Source organism: Pteropus medius, unplaced genomic scaffold (assembly GCF_902729225.1).
Source record: "Pteropus medius unplaced genomic scaffold, Ma_sr-lr_union100, whole genome shotgun sequence".
Classification (NCBI taxonomy): Eukaryota; Metazoa; Chordata; class Mammalia; order Chiroptera; family Pteropodidae; genus Pteropus; species Pteropus medius.
The window spans coordinates 22,287,109-22,313,264 of NW_024340696.1; the positions used below are offsets into that span (position 1 = coordinate 22,287,109).

At 31.6% G+C, this 26,156-nt stretch overlaps 1 protein-coding gene across 1 annotated transcript in view; it reads left to right on the forward strand.

The window, feature by feature from the left end:
* Nucleotides 1–26,156, forward strand: part of GRIK2 (glutamate ionotropic receptor kainate type subunit 2) — a 561,852-nt gene that overhangs the window by 454,906 nt on the left and 80,790 nt on the right. Inside the window, exon 13 of the mRNA XM_039871757.1 lies at nt 1,657–1,874. Coding sequence (XP_039727691.1) covers nt 1,657–1,874 — 218 coding nt within the window. The remainder of the gene's footprint in view (nt 1–1,656; nt 1,875–26,156) is intronic.

Consider the following 26,156-nt stretch of genomic DNA (forward strand, 5'->3'; position numbering starts at 1 on the left):
AGTACATGACAGTCAGCCCCTAACCAGGCTCTGATTCACAAGCCTAGGAGGTACTCGCGTTAAGTCCTTGGGTAAGATATGAACTTGTGGTAATTGGGCCATTTTTGTCGAATGTCTCTACTGTTCTTTTCTCTCCCAGTCTTGTTTGATTCTATTGGTGGTGTTGTTAAAAAAAATGAATGGGCAGCCTAAGCTGCTGATCATCTTGGGAGGATTTTAGTGTTTCAGTGTCCAGTGTGTGTCTGACAGGGCCTAGAGCAACTACATCAGAAAGGTACTTTTCTGGTTTTTTTTTTTTTTTTTTTGCCTTTACAGACCGGTAGGCAGAGTCTGGAGCTGGAGTTGGCTGTCATGTCCAAGTCTGTCTACTTTTTAAAATTTTGTTTGTTTGTTTGAAATTGCAAGAGTAAGATGACCTGTAGTGTAAGATGGGCTGCTTTGATATATTCCAGTCATAATACCACTTCTTTTCAATGTTAACATGCATAATTTGTTGCATTTTTCACTCTATCTAAAGATATGTTACCTTACTGCATCAGTGATTACATTAAATATATGATTATAAAATAAATCAGCAAATGACGTCCATCTTTGCTTCATTCCATTTTACTCAAACTCAATTAAAAATTAAGTAATTTGTATCCAATGCTTTCTTGATTATAGATTCAAAATGATAAAAAGTGAACAGTAATATATTATATATATCCATGAATTTAGTATACTTTTTAATAAAAAATAATACCTGCTGATATGTATTAACTTCAACATTAAGAATGTAAATAATGTATATAATGTAAATAATGTGGTAAAACTATTAGACTTGATTTTTAAAATTGTTAGGATTTTATTTTATAATCTAAATCAATTAAAATTAATAATAATAAAAAGTAAAATATAATTCAGATCCCATTCTCTTATTAATACCATGAGCAGGCAACTCCAGCCATATATTTAATATATTTATGAAATATATATATGTGTGTGAAAATAAATTTGTGACAATTTAACTACTTATTTTGATATACCTCGTTAAAGCCAACTATAGTGATAGGAGACATTAGTTTATACATAGCAAATAATTTACTACCCTATTTTGAAATAAAAACTGGACTAAAGTCACACATGTCAAGAAACATGGGTATTGAAATTATTTTATACAACATGACTTTTTTAAATGGCAAGATGAACAAAAGTTTAGAGCTTCATGAACATGAAAAATAAAACTTTATGTAAAACTTTCTAAACAATGGATCCGAACATACGTTAAATCATTTCTTCTAAAACCCACACTTCTAACAAGGAAATGAAAAACTATACATGTGGTTTATAAACTAGAAAGATTTGTTTTCTCCTTCTAATGCTGTTTGCATAAAGGTTTTTCACTCATTAATATTTAATTGTTACTTTGCACTGTCTCCAGTAGAATTTGAGTCTCCTGTCACTATACTTAACCACAAGTGTCCTAAGAGACTGCTTATTAACTGAAATTACCCTCTGCTCTCCCAATGATTGTTGCTGCTTTCTAAAGCAATATGTAAATCTATGATTTAAGTTTTTATTACACAGTGATTCCATTCTGCCACTGTCACCAAAAGTACCTGACTGCTGACCAAATTCTCTGTATTCGTTTCACCTTTTCCCCCAAATCTCTGTTAGGTTCTGAGCTCATGCCCAAAGCGCTGTCCACCAGGATAGTGGGAGGCATTTGGTGGTTTTTCACACTTATCATCATTTCTTCGTATACTGCTAACTTAGCCGCCTTTCTGACAGTGGAGCGGATGGAATCCCCTATTGACTCTGCCGATGATTTAGCTAAACAAACCAAGATAGAGTACGGCGCGGTGGAGGATGGTGCAACTATGACATTTTTCAAGGTAAGACCTACTGGTTATCTAAAATTAATGTATTAAAATGATAGAGTGCAAACAAATACTTCTCTATCAATGAATATAAGAATGTAACAACACCATGTTATCAATACCATAGACTTGAGGGGGTAGAAAGATATACAACAAAATATATGACCATGAAGGCAAAACATTTAAAAATATTTGCAAATGGCAAGGAGTTTCGGCTTTACAAGTATTCTATTTTTGTTTGGCAGAAAATCTACCTAAAAGTAACATTTTTTTCCCCCAACATGATTTTATCTTTGAATGTAAAACAAATAAGTAATATATTTATTAAAAATTGATACAAGGCTTGTTTATTCTAGAAGAATAAAATGATTACATGTAAGAATATTCCCCATTTATACATTTCTTTCTGTTAAGATGAGACAAGATTTATTTGTTCAGAAGCCTACAGAAAAGGAAGGGAAATAGGGTTAAAAGAAAAAAAAACAGAAATAGTTCTTGTTATCTATACATTCATCCACTTAATATTCTGAGAGGCACAGAATCTGAAAATGGGCTACCCTATTGAGCTTGCAGTGGTTTCCAGAGGGACAGCCCTGTGGAAAATTTAAATGCAAAGTGTGCTTTTACCAAGTTCCCGGCATATAGAATGTTTGTTCTCCTCTTTATCCTCCCTTTCTTCTCCTTATTCCAGCTGATCTCACTGGGCCAGAGTACCAAATTTCACTTTAGGGAGTCAGTATTGCTTCATAACTGCTGTAATATGTTACCAAATATTTTTAATTTCTTTGTAGGTTGGGCAAATTTATAAGCATTGGTATTTTCTTTCACTTGACACAAATGCACAGGCAGTTAAATATATAGTACAAGTGTTAGATATTTTTCTTTTTTTTTAAAATAATTGACTCAAGCTATAAAATAAATTCTTTCATCAAATGTCCATCAAGTGCTTGTTGAGTGCCAGAAATTGCATTATGTATTGCTTATTCTGAAGTAAATATAATCTAATTCTCACTTTCAAGGTGATTATAGTTTAGTTGGAGTTATAGAACTGGGTTTTATACAACTTAAAACAGCAGTTTTGGCAAAAAATTATGTAATTTTCTTTGTGAAAATTCTTACTAAACCAAATTAACTTTTTGTTTAGCGTTCTAGAGGACTCTAAATATCCAAAGAATGAGATAAATTTGATTGTTTCATCAAATTTTTGTCATTCTTAAAATTTAATTATTTTCAAAGTGAATATCTCACATGGCTAGATTAAAGCATGGATACATATTTTACATTTAATTGGAAAATATTATTATTTATTCAAATTTATTATCTAAATATGAGTAAAGCATTATGATCAGTATGGTGCTATTTGAATATGTTAATTGCAATTGATCGGTTTTCCCCCATTTACTATTTATAATTAATAGAGATTGCTTTTCTTATTCACTTTTTAAAAAAAGAAATCAACTGTTGAAATTGCTAAATATGCATTGTTAGTATAAATAACTTTGCAGACAGTGAATACTTATTGCATTTAAATTATTACAGTATTCAAGAGACTTTTGAAGTTGAATTTGTAAAATAACACAAGTGATTTCATACCAGAAGTGATTATTTCTGTTTCACAAATGCTTGAGTTTTAATATTATTTTTGTTTTGCAGAAGACTCAAATATCCTGTTTGAAAGCTCTTATATATTACAAAAAAGTTTTATCTCTAGAAAATCAATTTTTAAAAATTCTCACTTTTCACATCTTTAATGCTGAAAGTTTATTTTCTCCCCTTTTTGCCTTTTCAGTCTTTCCAGTATTCTGGTCTTTTCTTTTTCTTAGTTCAATTGCTCCCTGCAGCATCATTTGCCTACCTTCACTTTTCCTTATTATTAACTTTTTTCTTACTCTTTTATTTCTTGTTTTTCTTTCTCACATGTGAGGGTGCCTCTAGCACCCAGAGGTAATAGACATGAAACAACTTTCTGTTTCCAACAGCACAGACTTTCTTTCTATAGAATTGAAGGTTTCTGGAATGTACACTAGTCATAATAAAAACTGCATAATGATAATTACTAAGTTGACAATAATTTTATGTTGATAACTTTATCACATGCCGAATTCTTACTTTTGAAACTAGAATTTAAAAGGACATGTTGAAATTTGGTTTTTCTTTAGTTATTTTAGTGTAGCCCTAAATGATACCAATTTCGACTTCATATTTTGGCTTGTTAAACTGTATACCTACATTAGCCAATGGAAATGAAAATTTCAAGAAATTCCCTAGAAATCTGGAATTGAAGCAATTGAATGCTCATTTTGAAACTCTGCAGTGAACCAGGGACTATTGCGTACAGTCTATTTACATCTGATACCACTCTTTTATTTCTTAATTAACACTAATGCATACAGACACTCTAGGAAGCACCGTAAGGCACTGATTTCTAAGGAAATTTCCATCTTGTTTTTACTAATTTAACAAGACCCTGCTGTTAGCTAATTGTTCTGGAATGCTCAGTTCTAGAAAATTATTTTAAAGAATGGTATAGTTTTGTTACTACAACCAAGAAGAGCTGGTTCACGATACCCAGCCTTAAAGGGGTAAGTCCTCAGTCTACACAGAGACAGTTATATAGCCATTCTACAACATTAAATAATTTTGTTTCCAAAGAACATGCTTGACTTTGTTCATTGATCTTATGAGTATATATTGTCTTCAAGAACAGTTTTATCTTTTTCATTTCTACATTCCTTATACTCAATACACATTCTTCCCAGGATAGATGTAAGTCATGATGGGCAAAATAGCTCAAAATTGAGAAGATGGTGACTCTTCAGGGTTATTCCATGTAAACAATAGATACTATATTGTATCATCAATATGTTCTTTGTTTTCATTTTTTATTTCTTAAATTTAAAAAAGTTAGACATTTATACAATCCATGAAGTGATTCTCCCAATTACTCTAGCATCCATCTGGAACTACAGACAACCATTACAATAATATTGCCTATATATCCTATACTATATTCTAAATCCCCAGGACTGTTTCATAACAAGAAGTTTGTACTTCTTCATCCCTTCACTTTTTTCATCCAGCCCCGCAACTCCCAACCCTCTGGCAATCACCAGTTTGTTCTCTGTATTTATGAGTCTGTCTTCATTCAGTTTGTTCTTTTCTTTTGTTCCTTAGATTCCTTTTATAAGTGAAATCAAAAAGTCTTTCTCTGTCTGATTTATTTCACTTAGCATAATATTGTCTAGGTTCATGCATGTCATTGAAAATGGTAAGCTTTCATTTTTTTAATAGCTGAATAATATTCCATTGTATGTATGTACCATAACTTTTTTATTCAATCGTCTATAGATGGGCACTTAGGTTACTTCCTATCTTGGCTATTGTGAATAGTGCTGCTGTGAACATAGGGGTGTATAGATCTTTATAAACTAGTATTTTGGTTTTCTTTGGATAAATACCCCAAAATGGAATTACTGGCTCAAAAGGTAGTTGTATTTTTTCAATTTTTTGAAGAACCTCCATACTGTTTTCCATTGTGGCTGTATAATTTTTCCCTTTTCTACACATCCTAGCCAACATTTCTTGTTTTTTGATTTTTTGCTGATAGCCAATCTGACAAGCATGAGGTGATATTTCATTGTGGTTTTCATTTGTATTTCTCTGATCAATTGTGACCTTGAGCATCTTTTCATATGTTTATTGGCCATCTATATGTCCTTTTTGGAGAAATACCTATTCAGCTCTTCTGTCTATTTTTTAATTGTATTAGTTATTTTTTCTTGTTGAGTTGTATGAGTTCTTTATAAATTTTGGATTTAACCCCTTGTCAAATATCTTCTCCCATTCAGTAAGTTTTCTTTTCATTTTGTTGATGGTTTCCTTTGCTGTGCAAAAACCATTTAGTTTGATGTAGTCCCATTTGTTTACTGTTTTTCTTTTGTTTCCCTTGTCCAAGTAGATATATCAGAAAAAAATTACTAATAGCAGTATCAGAGAGTTTACTATCTATGTTTTCTTCTAGAAGTTTTATGGTTTCAGGTCTTACATGTAAGTGTTTAATCCATTTTGAGTTATCCTTGTATATGTTGTAAGAAGGTGATCCAGTTTTATTTTTTGGCATGTATCTGTCCAGTTTTCTCAACACCATTTGTTGAAGAGACTGTCTCTATCCCATTGTATATTCTTGCCTCCTTTGTTGTAGGTTAAATGACCATATAGGCATGGATTTATTTCTGGGTTATCTATTCTATCTTAATCATATTTAAATAATAAAATAGCTGAGGGCCAGGGAATTTATTGAAAAACAAGGAAGACTCAAAACCTCCTTCTTGGAATCTGGGAACTTGGTGTAGTGGAAGTGAAATTTTACCCTAGGGCTGAACACTATGTAAAATGTTGCTAAGCAACAAGCACATTCTTTTCTCTCTGAAGTATAAAGATTAAGAGAATGAATACATATAGATTACGTGCTCAAAAATAACTCAGCTAGAGCCTGTAAGTGTTTTGGTCTCTTTTGAGAATCTTTATATTTTCAAAGTGAGTCATATGTTTTACAAAATGATGCTGAATCACCTTGTTTCTATGCAACCATGACTCAGGTTTTCCAAGTTCAATAAGATCCCTCCTGGACTTGGTCTAACTGAAATCTCTGCCTTACACATATACGAATATAGACTGTCCTTCCAAAGAAAGATGATATTGAAGGAGATATATGTCCTCTTTTATGGTTATTACAAAAATTATGCCACATATTAAAAGGACATTTAAGTGGCATCAAATATCTATTATTAAATCATTTAATATTTCTGAAAACATAGAGTCTACAATTTAGAATAGTTGTTAAGAATGAAAAAACTATGTAATCAGAGAAACCAGAGCTTAATTCCTGGCTTCACCTCCTGTTAACTACATTTAGGTAAGACACTTGCTTCTTAGAAAACTCTGACTTCAAATCTCTAAATAAGAATGACTAACAGAACCATTTTCATAATATTTTTTGAATATTAAATAAAAGTTCTGGGTGATATACTAAGCACCAGGTAAAAGCTTGATAGATGTTATATATATTAGTATTTTTAGAATACATGGCTAAAATTTAATTTAAAAAATTCAGAATTTAGAATGATTTTAACCATAGTCAAGTCAATTATGTTTCTAAGACTGACAATTGGATAAACAATTTTGGAATAGATTTAAGAGAGATCACACTATGTTTATCTAACTTAAATTACTTCATTCTTCTGATTATTGCTGTCAGTAAGAGAGAATAATTTAATAAGTGAAATTAAAAAAAATCTGTGGAGCAATTTTTAAAAGCTCTTTTCTAGTCTATGTATTTTGAAATAGTATATAGCAGTATTCCCTTACCCTTGGAACATTGGAGATATGTTCCAAAATCTCCAGTGGATGCTTGAAACCACAAATAGTACCAAACTTTATATACATTAGTTTTTTTCCTATAAATACATACCTGTTTAATTCATAAATTAGTCACAGTAAGACATTAGCAATGATAACTAATAATAAAGTAGAAAGACTATAACAATATATTGTATGAAAAGTTGTATGAATATAGTCTCTTTCTTGCTCGCTCTCTTTCTCTCTCTAAATATCTTATTGTACTGTCCTCATCTTTCTTATTCTTGTGATGATATAAGATGATATAATGCCTATATGATGAGATAAAGTGAGGTACTCAGAACAGCAAGCAATTTAATACTTACCAAACTATATTTGTTTGGTTCCTCTGTAACCACACTACACTGGGCAGCAGGACAGGGATTGAATCTATATCATCTACACTTTGATCTCAAGTTCTCAGAACAGACTCTGCATATGGCTTGGGCTACATTCATTATTGATTGGCACAATAATGTTACTTAAAAAACCCAAACCCGTTAGTGGTATTTAATGTAAACCTTTAGTTAGCTTACAAGTCAGCTGTCCTCCTCTTCTAAACTTGTTGACCCAAGACTTTTCTACATTTTGAATAGACTTTGTTTCTTTTATAGCAGGGTGGCAGTTCTTCTGGCAGTACCATTTCTGCTAAACTTTTATGGCTTGTAAATGTATCCATCTGAGTCCATTTATAATCTAAACCAGGGGTCCCCAACCCTCAGGCCACAGACCAGTACCAGTGTGTGGCCTGTTAGGAATTAGGCCGCACAGCAGGAGGTGAGTGATAGGTGAGCCTGCTGCTCCCTGGTGCTAGCATCACTGCCTCAGCACCACCTCAGATCATGAGGCATTAGATTCTCAAAGAAGCACCAGTACCTGGTGCCAAAAAGGTTGGAGACCACTGAAAACCACACCCATAGTTCTTCTTAAGAGGCCTTTCTCTCTAAACTTAATTATTGCTATTTTGAGCTAGAAGCTCTTTATCCAGAGAAGAAAATCTACAAGGCATTGCTTTAGCTTTTTCAGGGGTCTTAACAAAGCACCTCAAGGCAACATACTTAATTTGATCTTTAATTAAGGCCTGGCGCTGTGTTGAAACAATTTTGAGAACTTTTACTAGCTGGAGACACTGAAGATTAGAAACATTTTTTTACTTAGTTCTAACTCTGTTTCTCCTCAAAATTATTTGGAAACCACCCAGTTCTTTTAAATTATTTCCCTCCCCTCCCCTTCTCCTTCTCCTTCTTATCCTCTTTGTTGTTCTTTGTTAATATTCGATCTCTTTCTTATACTACCTTATTCTACATAGCTAAAATAACTAACTGATACCTTGAATATTTTGCCATTTTGCCTGGATGTTTTGGGGGCCAAGTCTAAAAGATTATTCATGCATTTTCTATCTTCCAAGTTACTACAAGGCATACTTTAAAAATATTGTCTGCCCCTATATTCACAGATTCCCATTTTCCCATTCTCCTCTAATGATGTCATTATCATCCGCTATGTGACCCTTAATCAGTTTTATATATTTACTTCCATTTTTATGGTAGCAACTCACTTCTTTTATCATATTCTATACAGTTATCTACTGGAACAATGAATATTTAATTAATTTATGGAACACCTATGACAGAGGGTTTTGGATAGAATGTATGTGATTACTTTCAAAATTTTGCTATTCCGTGGAGAGCTAAAAACATTTCTTCAAAATATGTAGCACTTTATGACATTTCCATCTTAACCTTGGGTTAAGAGTCAAATTATTTGGAAGTGTAAGTCAATTTATTTGGATAGTATTAGGAATGCAAACAAGTAGATTACTCCATCTGGAGGGAAAGGTTTTATCTTTTGGTTTCTAGCAATAAATATAGTTTGTTTTCTTCTATTTTTCTTTATGCATAGCCTCCCTCTTTAGGAGAACTCAAAATACATTTTAAATGCCAGCTCATTAATCTTCACTCGTAAGGAAGGTAGAAAGCAATTATTATTATGCTCATTTAACAGATGAGGAAACTGGGCCATGGAGAGGTTAAGTGACTTGTTAATAATAAAAGCAATAACCAAGGTACTCATAGTATGAACAATAAAAGTAATGACCAAAGATATTATGGCATAGCCATCACTACTGAGAAGAGCTAAGTGTGTTAGTCATTTTGGCTCACCCATATGACCTCGACTATTTGATCAGATTAAGTTTCTAAAACATTTGCCTTAAGCAATTAGGGCAAATACAGCTATAACATGTTCTTTATAGTCTGCTCCTTATTCTGAGCTTATCAGTTCAATGGTCTTCTAAAATTAAATTATGCTGGGTGATAGTATAGGTTTTTAAGCCTGAATTGCTTGTGCGGCATGCCTGTAATGATTCCTTGAAAGCTTGAGTGAGTTTTGCTTTTTAAAGGCCAAAAGAACATAAGCAATTTTTTAGTTGATGGATAAAATGTAAAAAGTTGGCAGTTTACTGCATGCAATTAATAAATGGATTTAGAATCATATACCATTCATTGGACATTACTCATATCTTTTTATTTTCTGCGATTTTTTACTTATTGTTTATATTTAGAATAGTGGTGATAATGTGAGTATAATACATTTACTGTGAAGAGATTTATACATTAGAAGAGTAAATTCTCAAAATGGCACCTTACTGTACTTTTCACATAGAAAAGTGTTTTATGAAATTAGTGTTTATTTTTCTCTTATTGTATTCATGATAAAATTTTTTGAAAGTTACATTTTGCATATGCAGAAAATTGACAAAATAGTTTTAGAAGAAAGATCATCTAAAATTACTTTTGAATTCACTTTATTTTGTTTATTTTTATTGAGAGATAATTGACATATAACATTGTGTAAGTTTAAGTGTACAATGTGTGATTTGATAAGCTTATATATTGCAATATGATAAGCACTTTAGTGTTAGGTAACATCTCTATCACATCGTATAATTATCATTTCTTTATTGTGGTGAGAACAATTAAGATCTTGTCTCTTAGCAGTTTTGAAGTTGATAATACAGTATTGTTGACTACAATCACTATGCTATGCATTAGTGAACTTACACTTTATATGTCTTTTATATTTTGTATAGCAAATTTCCAGTTATGTATGGTCATAATAAAGAAGAGGTTCAATGATTATTTAGACAAATAATGCACATGGATAGAAATTGGGTATGTCCTTCATTACATACCATATTTACTATTATACATGTTTTAATCACTTTCTACCATTATCTTGAAGGAGTTCTTTGACAATATAACAATTAGAAATTTATTATAGTACTAAAATAAGTACAGAGATTATTTCTTAAATAATTGTGTACGAGTTGTGTTACTAACTGACCGCATAGCTTTGCTTGTAGGCTTTTTTTTTTTTTTAACTTGGAGTCAATTTATGTTTAGTAATGACATCCTCCATTTCTCCTCAGTAATTTAAGGTGGAAAAGTTCTCAAATTTCAGCTTTGAGTCTCATATGGGGATATTGTCTCTATGCCTAATGCCTAGAAACTAATTTTAAAAAAAGGTATTAACATGAGCATAGGTATATTATCATCAAAGTTTTGTGACTAAAATGTTTGATTTGTTGATAGATTGTACCCTGCTACATAAGCATCATAAGTTCTAGACCATAGCCCAGCAAAGTTAGTGATACTGATAATTTTACCAGGATCTCCACTTAGAGCACTACTTCAACTTATGGGCCCAGTCTTTATCTACTGAAGTCGTAGGAGATATAGCTGTGCTACAACCAGTAGGACTGAATGGCATGTATAGCACATGGAAATATAGTCTTGTCTATAACAAGCAATCATATCACTCTGATAAATGAGGAAATAGTCTTGATTTTTACACCAATTTTCTTTTTTCAAGGGTAAGATAATTATTTTGTCCTATCTGGGGCTACCATCTGCTAAATTTTAAGCATCTTTAAAATTTCCATTTGTTTAAATCAGTAGTCACACCCTGTCTATACATTAGAACATTAGAATTACTTGAGGACCTTTTAGAGAATACCGAGGCTTCAGGCCCCTCTGTAGACTAAGTAATTTAAAAAATCTCAAGGTAGGATCCTGGGCATCTGAATTTTTTATAACCTCCTCTGGTGATTCTATTGTGTAAGAAGAGTTCATTTAATTTCAAATTTAAATAATATTTTCATTATGGGCATCAATAATTAATAACTGATTATATCTACTTCCCATTTTTCTTCTCTGAAACCCAGATCCCACAAAATATCAAACACAGGCATAAAATAAACTGATCACATTCTTACTTCTTTTGAATTTTTTACCTCAATTGTCTTTAAAGACTTTTCCAACAGAGATTTCCTGAGAGTAAATAATCTAATTATACCTTCACTTTAAACACCATTCCTGGAGGCTCTTTATAGATCTGCCTGAGATTTGTCGTGTAGCAGGATAAAGAAGGTTAGAGCTTTCTCCTTTCTCAGAAAAGTATGATGAGGTAAACCCTGACTTTTGTTTGTGTCTCTGAATAAATGTTGAGAAAATATATGTTCTATGGAATCTGATGTGTTAATTAATTCACCTTTTCTTTATAAGCCTTTACTGCAGTTTCTTCTACTGTGGTGGAGGGTAGGGAAAATTAAAGAGACCAATAGGGTACATATTAGAGTTCTAGAAGGATTGTACTGTGACCTTTGTGTTTACCTAATGGAAAAGAGATTAAGAAGACATGAAGTGCCTTACTCTATAGGTATATATAGTTAGGTTCTGAGCAATGATTTGAAGTTTGGGCTCATAGTTTCCTTGCCTGAGTTTATTGTAGTATCCTATAATATTTGGTAAACCACTGTCATTCCTTTCCTTGTTGTGGAACAAAAAATGCACCTATATATACTATTAGGGACAAATTATTACACAATTCTAATTTATGTCTTCCTTTGTACCACTTTAGAATTCCTCAATGTCCCCCTGCAGATCTAAACTGAAAAAAAAAAAAAATGCTCCTACAATGTGACATTCTGCTCTAACTTAGGTGATGAAAAACAGAATATACTTAGGCTTCCGAGCCAAAAATTCATTCTTGCTAACGTGCTTGTAAGTTACTAATTAGGTAATAACTCTATGGCTATTTAGAATAAATAGAAACTTCATTTTGAAATTTTTATTTGTTTCATGTATTCAGGTTTGTGGATAATTTAGTTTACTGTTTTAATTTTTCTATTTACTTAATTAAATGAAACAAAACTTAAAATCTTTATATGAACCCTGACATATCTGAGCTGTCAGTTTAAATTAATAATATTATTACTAAAATTTTCATTTGTTCGGGTTAATGTTTTCTTTATTTGCTATCAGACACCTTTTCTAGAAATGTAAAAGAAATATCTCAGCAAAGATTTTTGTAGCCATATCATGTCTCTAATTCTTCTAAATTTTAATGTTATTAATGATGTCAAGATACTGGTTGTGGATAATGGATTATGATTAACATTAGGTTAAATGGTAATATTTTATTTAATGAAATAAGGTTGGTATTTTATTTAATGAAATAAGGTTGGTATTTAATGAAATAAGATTATAGTCATCAGCATCTAATGTGATTTTGATATTAATTCATCATGTTTTAAATAAATATTTAAAACAATTTTTTATTATGCATTTAATTTATTGGCATATTGAGGCGGTTATTTTTACCAAAGAAAGTTGTATTCTCTCTGCCTATCCTAACACACAATTCATTGTATGCGAGACCTGATCCTATGTTTATTACAGGGATTTGCATAAGGCCTACAGAAAACCAACACCATTTTACTATGTTCCCATTGCAAGAAATAAAATGGTTCCTTTGAGTAAAGCTGCTTCATCAGACACTAGTTTGGCCTGCCAAGTTACAGCTATCAATGGTGAAACAGCAGATGTGAAGGCTAGTTGGCATCAGAGCATATGAGTCGAAGACTTTCCTGTGGGAAAAAAAGTACCTCATTACACTTTATACCAAGAACATTGGTTCTATCAAGCTGTCTGAAAATTAGAATATGATGAGTTTTATTACCCTAGCTCTGCCAGAGTGAATTGAATAGTTAAAAAGTAAGTGATGCCACCATTTGGGGAATTCTAAGAAGCGATTAGAGTTTCAGTGTATTTAAACTTGGAAGGAGCAGCAACTTTTATCTGAGAGTCTCTAAAATGTCTGAGAGATGAAAGTTCAATCCCTCTCTAATTGTTACATTTTTCAATATGTACCAGTGAAGCTTTGGGGCCCTTTAAGTGAAGAGTAAGTTCTGTGTTTGAGTGAAATATAAAATCTGAGAAAGAAAGTTTTAATTGCCTTGGAAAGCAAGCATGTGAGGTTGCTTTATTCTAGGATACACAGTGGTTCTCTCCTTCCTTCACCCTCCCTCCTTCATTTTGTGCAGGGACCACTCTTGCTGTTTGTCAAGTCAGGAAGGCAGCTTAAACACTGTGTTGCACCTCATCAATCTTAAGAGAGAAGGCCCCACAGGGAATAAGAAAAATTGACAGTCAGTTAATATAGTGATGTTGAGCTGGCATGTCAAGTGCTGGATAATGGATAATAGTTGTCATTGTAAGAGCTTATAGCCACTGGTTAGGCAACAATTTGAAGCAAATTGAAGGGCATACTTTTGGATACAAAAAATAGGCTAAGATAAATATTATTAAAATTATCATCTAGAAATTATAATGTATTTCTTAGACTAAAAAATTAAAATAAAAATTTAATTTCTTTTATATAAATAGTTGAATAAAAGCACCATTTGGTATTTCTAAAACAAACAAAAAATCCAGATTTTCTGCTTTGTAAATTATTTGAGGAAATTATATTTATTAGCATTGAGGCTAAGAAAGATCTATTAATCACACTTACTGTTCTTTGAGGAGTTCAACTATAAAATATATAAAAAAATACATATTATTTTTATTTTTATAATTGTCCATTAATTACAGATGAATACACTGAAATTTCTACTTAATTCAGACTGTCTTTGGCTGTTCATATTTTTAATATTTCATGCCCTACAATCTCATTTTTAGGAGAAGCTATCCTTTCTTTTTGCAAATAAAATTTATACCTATTAGCACCTTTGGTAAGCTGAATTTTCTTTTGTTCATTTGTTTTCCTATTCTTTTTCAAAACTCCAAATAGCAGTAATATCACTTTGTTCTTTGATCTTAAGAGTTGATTTAAGACATCACATTGTAGCTATTAAGTTGGTTCTTTCATTATATCCTAAAGCAAAATATGGTTTATTATTACTTACTGCTGCAATCTTTGATGCTTATATGTTTATTTAAAGACAACACAGAACTGTTATTCTTCCTTAGAAGCAAACAAAATGTAAAGTCATGAGCTATTCTGATATTCAATAATCTTAACACTGCCTCCTGCCTAATTCACAAGGAGCAAACACAATTCATAAATCATTCCTAATTTTTTATATTCTTCCCACTAACCCTACATAGATTGGAAAAAGGATAAAATAACTTTTAAAGCTCATTAGTAGGTGGTGATAATTGCAAACTGACTATAATAGATTCCTCAAAAATATTCCTTTAAAAATATGACTAAGTTAAACATTACTGCTTAATGTCGTAGTCTTAAAGGGATCAGATTCTGATAAAATTCCTCTTTTAGCTGTGATATTTGTGATTGTGGCAGTGCCTGCAGTTGTTTAAATGTCTAATGCATTCTGGTGAGTACTTTCATTGACCTCCTGTATTCAGAAAAATTCTTTAATAGTTTCATAAATGAAAAACTTTCCAAATGAGTGAATGTGTCTTCACATGTGCGCACATGTGTATGAGTGAAAGTGTCCTGTAGGATTAAGACATGCTACCTTAAGTGGAGGCAAATTATGGACAATTACATAATTTATTTTTCTTTTACTCAGGTTCCATATTAAATTTGTTTTACTGGAAGAATAGTTCAGGGTTGGCAATAATACGTACTTTTATATTTCTTGACAGCATGTGAATAATGCTTTTGATTGTTATTAGCATATTGTAGTGCTAGTGGAGTTCAGTGAAACAATTTATCTCTAAAGATAGATGTTTCATTATTAAATATTGTAATTATAGCTAATTAGAGGCTACACTATAAATTAATTTGCATTTTAGGCCCCTTGTGTGTTTTCAGAACACTATAAGTTTATCCTTCATTTTAATTTACAACGAAAATAACTAAAGACCAAAGAATCAGAAAGCAGCATTAATAATAAATATAAAGGATTGTTGAGTCAATGCAATGCACTTTAACATAATGATTAAATGTATAAACTAGATCATGGCATAAAACCCTACATCTGACACTCACTAGAGATTTATTTAACCTCTCCTGGCTTCTGTTTTATTATAAGTAAACTGGAGGTATAAGTTCATGTCATAGATTGTTTACATAAAGCATTAAACATATAATAAACTCCCAATATGTACTTTCAGTTTTCTTTATTTTAAAGAACTTAATATTTCAATTATTAAACTCTATATCCGATGAAACTATTTCCCCAACATGAATGCTTATATTCCTGGAAATACATTCAGTTTACCTACGATTAATGCTAAAATCTGACACTTGATTGCATTTTGTTTTATTAATAATTTGTTCCTGATTATATATTATTTAAAAATATTCTAGATTGTATTGCTAAAAAGCTAAAATGCATTATAAATCCAGTTTCATTCACATATTATATGTAGTCTTTTAATTAGTGGTATTTTATTAATGGTCGTTTAATTAATGGTCTTTTTATTCACATGTGAAATTTGCTTTGACAAAAATTCATGTTCAGAATTAATTTTTAAACAGGAAAGAACTCACGTTTCTAATTGTTCTTCCCCTCCATGAATATTAACTTTTGAAATTTAAACAAGTTTTTTTCCTCTTTTGAAAATAACACTTATGATTCAGGAGAACTACAGAATTTTAGGAAAACAAAGGAAAAAATGTCCCAAGTCCAACCTATAAAGACAATTCTTAGAACCATATAACAAACCCTCCAGAATTTTTCTCTAAAGATATGTTTTGATCTCATAGCTTTTTCTTGTTTTAGTGCTAGAATTTCTGCCTTAGTACAGGTACACAAATTCTTCTGTTTTCATTGAACATAAGTAATAATGCTCTTTTCAGGACTGCGCTTTAAAGATATATTGTCAGTAAAATAGGGTTATAAGAATGTTCTTAGAATGCTTTCAGAAAAAAAAAAATTCTTGAGATAGAGTCTAAAACAAATAGCCTTTTGTGAATTTTCAAACCCATTTCAACCTAGTCATTGCAAAATCTCAGAGTATGTTTACATCTCTGTAAACATACATATGTCAGAAGAGAAATCACTTATATCTTAAGTATCTAAGTGATTGAAAGGTTCATTTTTTAAGGAAAATAAGTCAGAAGAGAAATCACTTATATCTTAAGTATCTAAGTGATTGAAAGGTTCATTTTTTAAGGAAAATAAGTAGAGATATAAAGTTATCTGTTTAGACTTCCTAACATAATCTTGTCCTCAAGTAAAAGAGAAAAAAAAATAACGTAATACAAATAGATAGGAATAATCATTAGCCTTTTTCAGTTAATCTATATTAATATAAATTTAGAAGGATGATCATATAAATGTCTTCTTTAAATGAATCTATTAGCGGCAGTTTATCTAGAGTTTTCATTTCTATGAATGAGAAAGACCACTTGCATGACTGTATTCTTCTCACAAAGAGTTGACATTCAACCCATTTGAGTTTGCATTCGGTTTCTCAGTCATCCCAGGATGCACAGAATATACTAGCAACAGGGGACTCTATGTTAGTTCATCATCTTTAAATATCTTTATACAGATATTTCTATTATATCAACTTTCTCTTCCAAAGCTAGAAGAAAATAACCCATCTTGGCTCCAACAAGTAAATAGAATTTACCTGGGTGAATTAGAGATCCATTCTGTCAAAATGGAAGGAGGTGACAATCTAGATGACCATGACTAAGAAATGAGTGTAGTTAAAAGCAAACATTTTTAGGTCTCCCTGGAATATATTTACCCTTAGGCAGATATTTCATAATGAATTTACCAAATTTGATGAGGACAGTGATGATGATGTTGTTTAAGATGTTGATATTTGTGACATAGACCCCCTCTGAGATTCAGGAAAAACACTAGAAATATTCGTCTTTGAGAAAAAAAATAGATGTGACTTTAAGAAAACCAGAAATATTTATTCTCAAGAAGCCAAATAAACTAGCATCAGGAAAAGGGTAACTCTTCCAAAGTCAGAAAGACATCTGCATTTGAAGGTGTCTGAGAACTAATTTTGTGGACACAGGAATTCTGAGATTACTATATGTAGCCTTTATCTTAAAGAAGCAGGATGTGAGTCAGCACCAAGCCCTCCAGGATTCACTTTGAGAGCTGTTCTCTTTCTGGGAGCCCAATCATTGCAAGTAGCTGCTTCTATTTATTTCTATATAATGCATATATTCTTAGATTAAAACTTATATGATTAGAAGAAACAAATTAATTGTTTTTTGAAAATAAAAATGGTAGCTAAATTCTTCTTATATCTTTTGTTTTTTCATTGTCAGTAAACATGAAATAGATATCTTGTCCATCCTTCTCATTCATCCTTATTCGCAGTTTCGTTTCTTTCCAAATCTCATGCCTAATGTATTATCCCTGCTATATATTGAAAATAAGGGTATAGTGGTTTACTGTTACTAGCCATGAGAGAAAAACTTCAGCATTTGCCTTTGCTCCTTTCTTCGAATTTGGGAACACTTTTAATGGTGTTGAAATCAGTAGTTTTAAATTTTTTTTAAATAAATTGTTCTAGTTTAAAAGGTATATATGGGCAAATTTTTAAATTTAAAATGAAAGTGTACCATTGAAAGAGAATGAAGTAGAAATGAGAAGCTAGTATTACCCCTAGAATAGTAAAGAATGAGAATTTGGATGAAGATTTGTTACAGGTTTCACCATAAATTGCAATTTTACCTTGCTGAGGCAGAGCAAATGAAAAAGCTGTTTAATATATAAAAAGATTTTAAATGATAATACAGCGATATTTATTAAGAGATATTATCAAAAATACATAATGATTATGATGTGATTTCCTCTTAAAAGTAACAAAAGTATCAATAAAATTTGTTGCCTAAAATCAGAGTCAAATGTTCAAAAAAGTTAATTATTTTTAACAGAATTTGAGCTTACGCCTTTGGACTTCTATTAAACAACTTGGATTCTTTTATTTATTTATTTTTTTGTAATGACTTGGATTCTTGATTAAAAAAACATATTTAAATGGAAAGGTGATAAAAAATATCTTTTCAATTATGAAAATTATGAAGAAAAGATTAAAAGGAATATTTTACAATAAGCCACATTGATTTCTTTCTTAACTTTTCTCTCATTAACCCTTGACAACCACTAACCTGTTCTTCATTTCTGTAATTTTGTTACTTCAAGAATGTTATATAAATAGAATTTTTCCATATGTAATCTTTGAGATTCTCTTTTCTCACTTAGCATGATTCTCTGGAGAGTCATCCATGTTATTGGGTGAATCAATAGTTTGTTCCTTTTTATTGCTGAGTAATTTTTCATGGTGTGTTTGTACCACAGTTTAATATTCACTAGTTAAAGTAAATTCAAGTTTTAGCTATTACAATCAAAGCTGTTATAAAAATCTGTGTACAGATTTTGTGCGGACACAAATTTTCTTTGCTATAAAATCATTGCCCAAGACTACAATTACTGATTTGTAATATAGTCACAATTTAGTTCAGTTTCGTCTAGTGTTATTTTAAATAAAACCTCTATTAAGTTATGACTTACATACAGTAAAATTCGCCTAAAGTACTCAATTCGACAGCTTTTAGTATATTCACAGAGTGTACAATCATAACTATAACCAGTTTAAAGCATTTTCAGCATCCCAGAAAGAAATCTCTTACCCATTAACAGTCACTCCCATTTACTCCATCTCTCTGCATGCACCCATCCCCCAGGGCCAACTCTAGTCAACTATTAATCTACTTTCCTTTTTATTTTTATTTATCAATTACAGTTGACATTCAACATTGTTTTATATTGGTTTCAGGTGTAAAGCACAGTAGTTAAATATTTATATAATTTACAAAATGATTAGTCTAGTATCCACCTGGCACTATACATAGTTATTACAATATTATTGTACTGTCGACTATATTCCTTATGCTGTACTTTATATCCTCATGACTATTTTATAACTACCAATTTTTACTTTTTAATCCCTTCATCTTTTTTGCCCAGCCCCACAACTTCCCTCGCATCTGGCAACCATTAGTTTGTTCTTTGTATCCGTGAGTCTGTTCTGTTTTGTTTATTCTTTAGATTCCACATATTTTGTTCTTTAGATTCCACATATGAGTGAGATCGCACAATATTTATCTTTCTGTATCTGACTTATTCCATTTTAACATAATATCCTCTAAATACATCCATCTTGTCACAAATGGTAAGATTTCATACTTTTTGTGGCCATGTAATATTCTATTGTATATATGTACCACTTCTTCTTTATTCAGTTGTCTGTTGATGGACACTTACATCGCTTTCAAATCTTGGGAATTGCAGTGAATATGGGAGTGCATATATCTTTTCAAATTAGTGTTTCAGATTTCCTTGGATAAATACCCAGAATTGGAATTGCTGGGTCATAAGTAGTTCTATTTTTAGTTTTTTGACGAAACTCCATACTATTTTCCAGAGTAGCTACACTAATTTACAATCCCACCAAAAGTGCAGGAGTGTTCTTATTTCTTCACGTCCTCACCAACACTTGTTTGTTGATTCATTGATAATAGCCATTCTGACAGGTATGAGATGATATCTCATTATGGTTTCAGTTTGCATTTATCTGATGGTTAGTTTCATTGAGCATCTTTTCACGTCAGCTAGCCATCCGTATGCTCTTGGAGTAATGTCTATTTAGATTTTTGGCCCATTTTTAAATTTTTGTTTGTTTGTTTTTTCATGTTGAGTTGTATGAGTTCTTTTATAAAGTTGGATATTAACTTCTTGTCAAATTTATCATTAACAAATATCTTCTCTCATTCAGTAGGTTGTCTTTTTATTCTGTTGATGGTTGCTGTGTCAAAACTTTTTATTTTGATGTAGTCCCATTTGTTTATTTTGCCCAAGGAGGTATATCAGAAAAAAAAATAAGAGCAATGTCAGAGAGTTTACTGTCTAGTTTTCTTTCAGGAGTTTTATGGTTTAGAGTCTTACATGAAAGTTTTTAATCCATTTTGAATTTATTCTTGTATATGGTGTAAGAGGTGGTCTAGTTTGATATTTTTGCACATATTTGTTCAGTTTTCCCAATACCATTTATTGAATAGACTGTCTTTGCCCCATTTTATATTCTTGCCCGCTTCGTCATAGATTAATTGACCATATAGACATGGGCTTTTTTTCTGAACTCTCTATTCTGTTTCATTGATCTATATGCCTGTTTTTATTGCAGTACCATGCTGTTTTGATTATTATAGCCTTGTAGTATAGTAATATAGAACTTTGTTCTTTCTCAAGATTACTGTGGCTATTTGGGGTCCTTTGTGGTTTCATATACATATTAGCATTATTTGTTCTAGCACTGTGAAAAATTCTGTTGGTATTTTAATAGGGATTGCAATGAATCTATAGATTGCTTTAGATAATGTGAAGATTTTAACGATGTTAATTCTTCCTATCCATGAGCACTGTATATGCTTCCATTTATTGGTATATTCAATTTCTTTCTTTAGTGCGTTATAATTTTCTGAGTACAAGTTTTGTATTTCCTTGGTTAAATTTATTTCTAGGTTTTTTTTGTTTTGATGCAATTGTAAATGGGATTGTTAATTTCTTTTTATGATAGTTTGTTATTGGTGTATAAAAATGCAAACAATTTCTGAATAATAATTTCATATTCTACTATTTTACTGAATTCATTTATCATCTCTAATAGTTTTTGGAGGAATCTTTAGGGTTCCTTCTATATATATCATGTTATCTGCAAATAATGACAGTTTTACTCTTCCTTTCCAATTTAGATACCTTTTATTTCTTTTACTTATCTGACTGCTGTGGCTAAGACTTCCAATACTATGTTGAATAACAGTGATGAAAGTGGACATCCTTGTCTTGTTCCTATCTTAAAGAAAATGCTTTTAGCTTTTTCTCATTGAATATGATATTATCTGTGGGTTTATCATACATGGCCTTCATCATTTTGAGATAAGTTCCCTGTATTTCCACTTTGCTGAAGGTTTTTTTTTTATCATAAATGGATGCTAGATTTTGCCAAATGCTTTTTCTGCATCTACTGATATGATCATATGATTAGACCATACCCCATACAAACAAATAAGTTTCCACCTTTCATTTTATTAATGTGGTGTATCACGTTAATTGATTTACAGGTATTGCATCCTGAGAACAAATCCAACTTGATTATGGTGTATGATCTTTTTAATGTCTTGATGTATTTGGATTGCTAACATTTTGTTGAGGATATGTTTTTGCATCTATGTTCATCAAGGATAATGGCTTATAATTTTTTTTTTCATAATATCTTTGTTTGGTTTTAGAATCAGGGTAATGGTGTCCTCATAAAATGAGACAGGGAGCTTTCCCTTCTCTTGAATTTTTTGGAATAGTTTGAGAAGAATATGTGTTAATTCTTTGTATGTTTGGTTGGTAAAATTCACCTGTGAAGCCATCTGGTCCAGGACTTTTATTTGTTGGGAGTATTTTAATTACCGAATTGATTTTGTTAGTAATAATAGTTTGTTCAAATTTTCTGTTTCTTCTTAATTCGATCTTCAAAGGTTGTATATTTCTAGGATTGTATTTATTTCTTCCATATTGTTCATTTGTTGGCACATAATCACTTGTAGTATTTTCTTCTAATCTTTTTATTTCTGTGGAGTCAGTTGTCACTTCTCTCTCATTTCTGATTTTATTTATTTTGTTTTTCTTTTTCTTTTTTGATGAACCTGGTTAAAAGTTTATCAATTTTGTTAATCTTTTCAAGAAACCAGTTCTTGATTTCATAATCATTTGCATTTTTTTTTTTTTTTTTTTTTTTTTTTGTGAGTCTATTTTGTTTATTTTGCTCTGGCCTTCATTATTTCCTTTCTTCTTTATTTTCTTTGGTTTTTTTTTTTTTTTTTTTTTTTAATGACTACATGTAAGATTAGATTATTTATTTTTTTTCCTTTCCTTTGAGAGAGGCCTATATAGCTATGAATTTCTCTCTTAAGACCGCTTTTACTGTGCCCCATAGATATTGAGTTGTATTTTCATTTTCATTTGCCTTAAGTTATTTTTTTATTTATTTTTTAATCTCATCATTAACCCATTCATTGTAGCATGTTATTTAGTCACCATGTGTTTTTGTTTTTTAGTTTTTTTCTTCTGATTGATTTCTAGTTTTATACCAATGTTGTCAGAGAAGACACTTGATATGATTCCAATCTTCTTAAATTTATTGAGACTTGTTTTCTGGCCTAATATGTTCTATCTTAGAAAATGTTCCATGTGCACTTAAAAAGAATGTATATTCTGCTGCTCTGAGGTGAAATACTTCCAAAATATCAATTAAATCCATCTAGTCTAATGTGCTGTTTCTTTGTTGATCTTCTATCTGGAAGATCTATTTACTGATGTCAATGGGATGTTAAAGTTCCCTACTATGACTATATTATTATCGATCTCTCCCTTTATGTCAGTCAATATTGCTTTATCTGTTTAGATGTTCCTATGCTAGGTGCATAAATGTTTACAAAGATTGTATCCTTTTTTTGAATTGATCCTATTATCATTATGAAGTATCCTTCTTAGTTTCTTATTATAGCCTTTGTTTTAAAGTCTATTTTGTCTGATATAAGTATTACCACCCCAGCTTTTTTATGTTTGTTTTCATTTGCATGAAAAATCTTTTTCTATCCCTTGCTTTCGGTCTGTATGAAATTTTTATCTAAAGTGGGTCTTTTTTAGACAGTATATATGTGGGTCTTGTTTTCTTATTCATTTAATTATCCTATGTCTTTTGACTGAATCATTCAATTTATTTATATTTAAAGTGATTATTGATAGGTACGTGATTATTGCTATTTTATTTTTCATATTTATGCCCCCTTTTTTCCCCTTTTCTTCTTAAGGAAGTCTCTTTAAATTTCTTGTATTAATGGTTTGAGGATGATCAAATACTTTAGCTTATAGTCTAGGAAATTCTTTATCTATCCTTCTATTTTAAATGATATCCTGGCTAAATAAAATAGTCTTGGTTGTAGGTCCTTGCGTTTCCCCACTTTGAATATTTCCTGCCAATCCCTCTGGCCTGCAAAGTTTCTGTTGAGAAATCAGCCGACAGTCTTGTGGGAACTCCCTTGTAGATAACTGCCTTTTTCTTGTTGCTTTTAAGAGTCTCTCTTTGTATTTAACCTTTGCCATTTTAATTACGATCTGTCTTGGCATAGGCCGCTTTGGGTTCATCTTCCATGTGACTCTCTCTGCTTCCTGAAGTTGAATCCTTTAAATGTATTCTTCATTTAAGTTATTGTAGTTTTCATTTCTGACTGGTTCTTACTGGTATGCTTACTATTTCTTTGTTGAAGTTCTTACTAAGTTCCTTAGAGCATCCTTATAACCAGTGTTTTCAATTCTGCATCTGGCAGATTGCTTGCCTCTATTTCATGTAGTTATTTTTCTAGAGTTTCTTCCCTTTTTTTCAATTGGGACATATTTTTTTGTCTCCTCATTTTGACTGCTTTGCTGTGTTTGTTTCTATGTACTAAGTAGATCTGCTATATTTTTCAGTCTTGATAGAGTGGCCTTATGCAGTAGGTGTCCTCTGGGGCCAAGTGATATAGTCTCCCTTTTCACCTGATCTGGGTACTCCAGGGGTGTCCTTTATGTGGGCCGCATGTGCCTTCCTGCTGTAGTTGATCCTTGATTTCTGTTGGCCTGTCAGTGGATGGGATTGCCCCTCAGGCTAACTGCTGTGAAGATTGGCCCCAACCACAGCCTATGAACTGCTGTGTGCAGGCTGGCCCCATGGAGCAGTATTTGCTCCAGGGCACTCTGGCACCCATTGAGATTATCCTTTGGGTATGCTGCTTGTAGGGTTAACTGGGTGGTGCTCTTTTGTGTTTGGTAGCTGGCTAGCAAGGATGTTGGTTCTGGGGCCTCTTGTGAGGGGCTCCAATGCAGAACAAAGTCAGTTTCTGCCTGTGACCATCCTTGGGCTACCTAGTGGGAGCTATAAAGAGATCCAGGTTGGCTACTGCCTATGCTGGACCTGGAAGCACATGAGAAAGGCCACACTGCAAACCAAGGCTGGCTACCAACAGTACCAGACCTGGGGCAGCTCAGCAAAAGGCCCAGGCTGCTCGTACGTCTCAACCACTGAAAGCCTTGGGTGGTTTGGGATTTGGGTGAGGCGGAGTCTCAGAGAGTCATCAGAGTGGGGTGTGTGGTGTTCATCAGGTTAATGCAGATTCAGTTTTGGCACCAGTGGTGAGACTGGGGCCACTTAGCAAAAGGTTCAAGGCATACTGAGAACAGCTGCCACTCACCTGGAGCCTGAGGACCCCTGAGAGTTGTTCAAGAAACACTGCAGTGCAGACCAATGCCAGCTGGCTGCTGCCTAAACAGCCTCCTTAGAGCCACCACAGATCTATTCTCTGTATAGATTTTTCTATTCTGAACTATTTATAAAAGTAGAATCATACAACATATAATCTATGACTGGCTTCTTTTATTTAGCATAATGTTTTCAATGTTTATCTATGTCGTAGTATGTCAAAACTTTATTTTATCCTTTTAATGCAGAATAATATTCATTGCTTTGATATATCATATTTTATTTATCCATTCATCAGAGGATAAATATTTGGATTATTTGCACTTTTTAGATATGATAAAAATAGTGTTATTAATATTCATGGACAAGTTTTGCAGTGGACATATGTTTTTATATTTCTTGGATACATATCTAGAAAGAGAATTGCTGGGTCATATAACTCTACTTTTAACCATCTGAGAAATTCCTAGACAGGTTTCCAAATGGCTGTACAATTTTACATTACCATCAAGAGTGTATAGAAGATTCTAATTTCTTCACATCTTCACCAACGCTTTTTTTACTATCTTTTTTATTATAGCCATTCTATTAAGAATGAAAAGATATCTGTTGTGATTTTGATTTGCATTTCCCTGATGTCTAATTACATTGAGCAGTTTTATGTGTTTATTGACCATTTATATATTTTTAAGAAATGCCTATTCATATCCTTTGTTCATTTTTAAATTAGGTTACTTGTCTTTTATTATTGAGTTTAAAGAGTTCTCCACATTTTCTATATACAAATTCCTTATCAAAAATATGACTTGCAAGTATTTTCTTCCATTCTTGGGTTATCGTTTTCAATTCTATTCTCTTGATTTATAAGTATCTATATATTTATCTAAATATCATACAATCCTAAATACTTTAGTAAGATTTGAAATTAGAAAGAATGAGTTTATCAATCTTTTTTTTTTCTTCAAGATTGTTTTTTACTATTCTGGGCTTCTTGCATTTTCATATGAATTTTAAGATAACTGATTAATTTCTTTAAAAAGCCAAGTGGGATATTAATCAGGATTGAGTTGAATTTGTATATCTATTTGGGAGTATTTTTATCTTAACACCATTAAGTTTTTTTCCTCATAAATATAGGATATCTTTTCATTTATTTAGGTATTTCATTTCTTTCAACAATGTTTTGTAATTTCATTATTCAAAACTTGTGCTTCTTTTAAAAATGTTTTCCTCTTTATTTCATTCTTTTTAATGCTATTAGAAATATAATTGCTTTTATAATTTTATTTTCTGGTTGTTCATTACTTATGTACAGAAATGT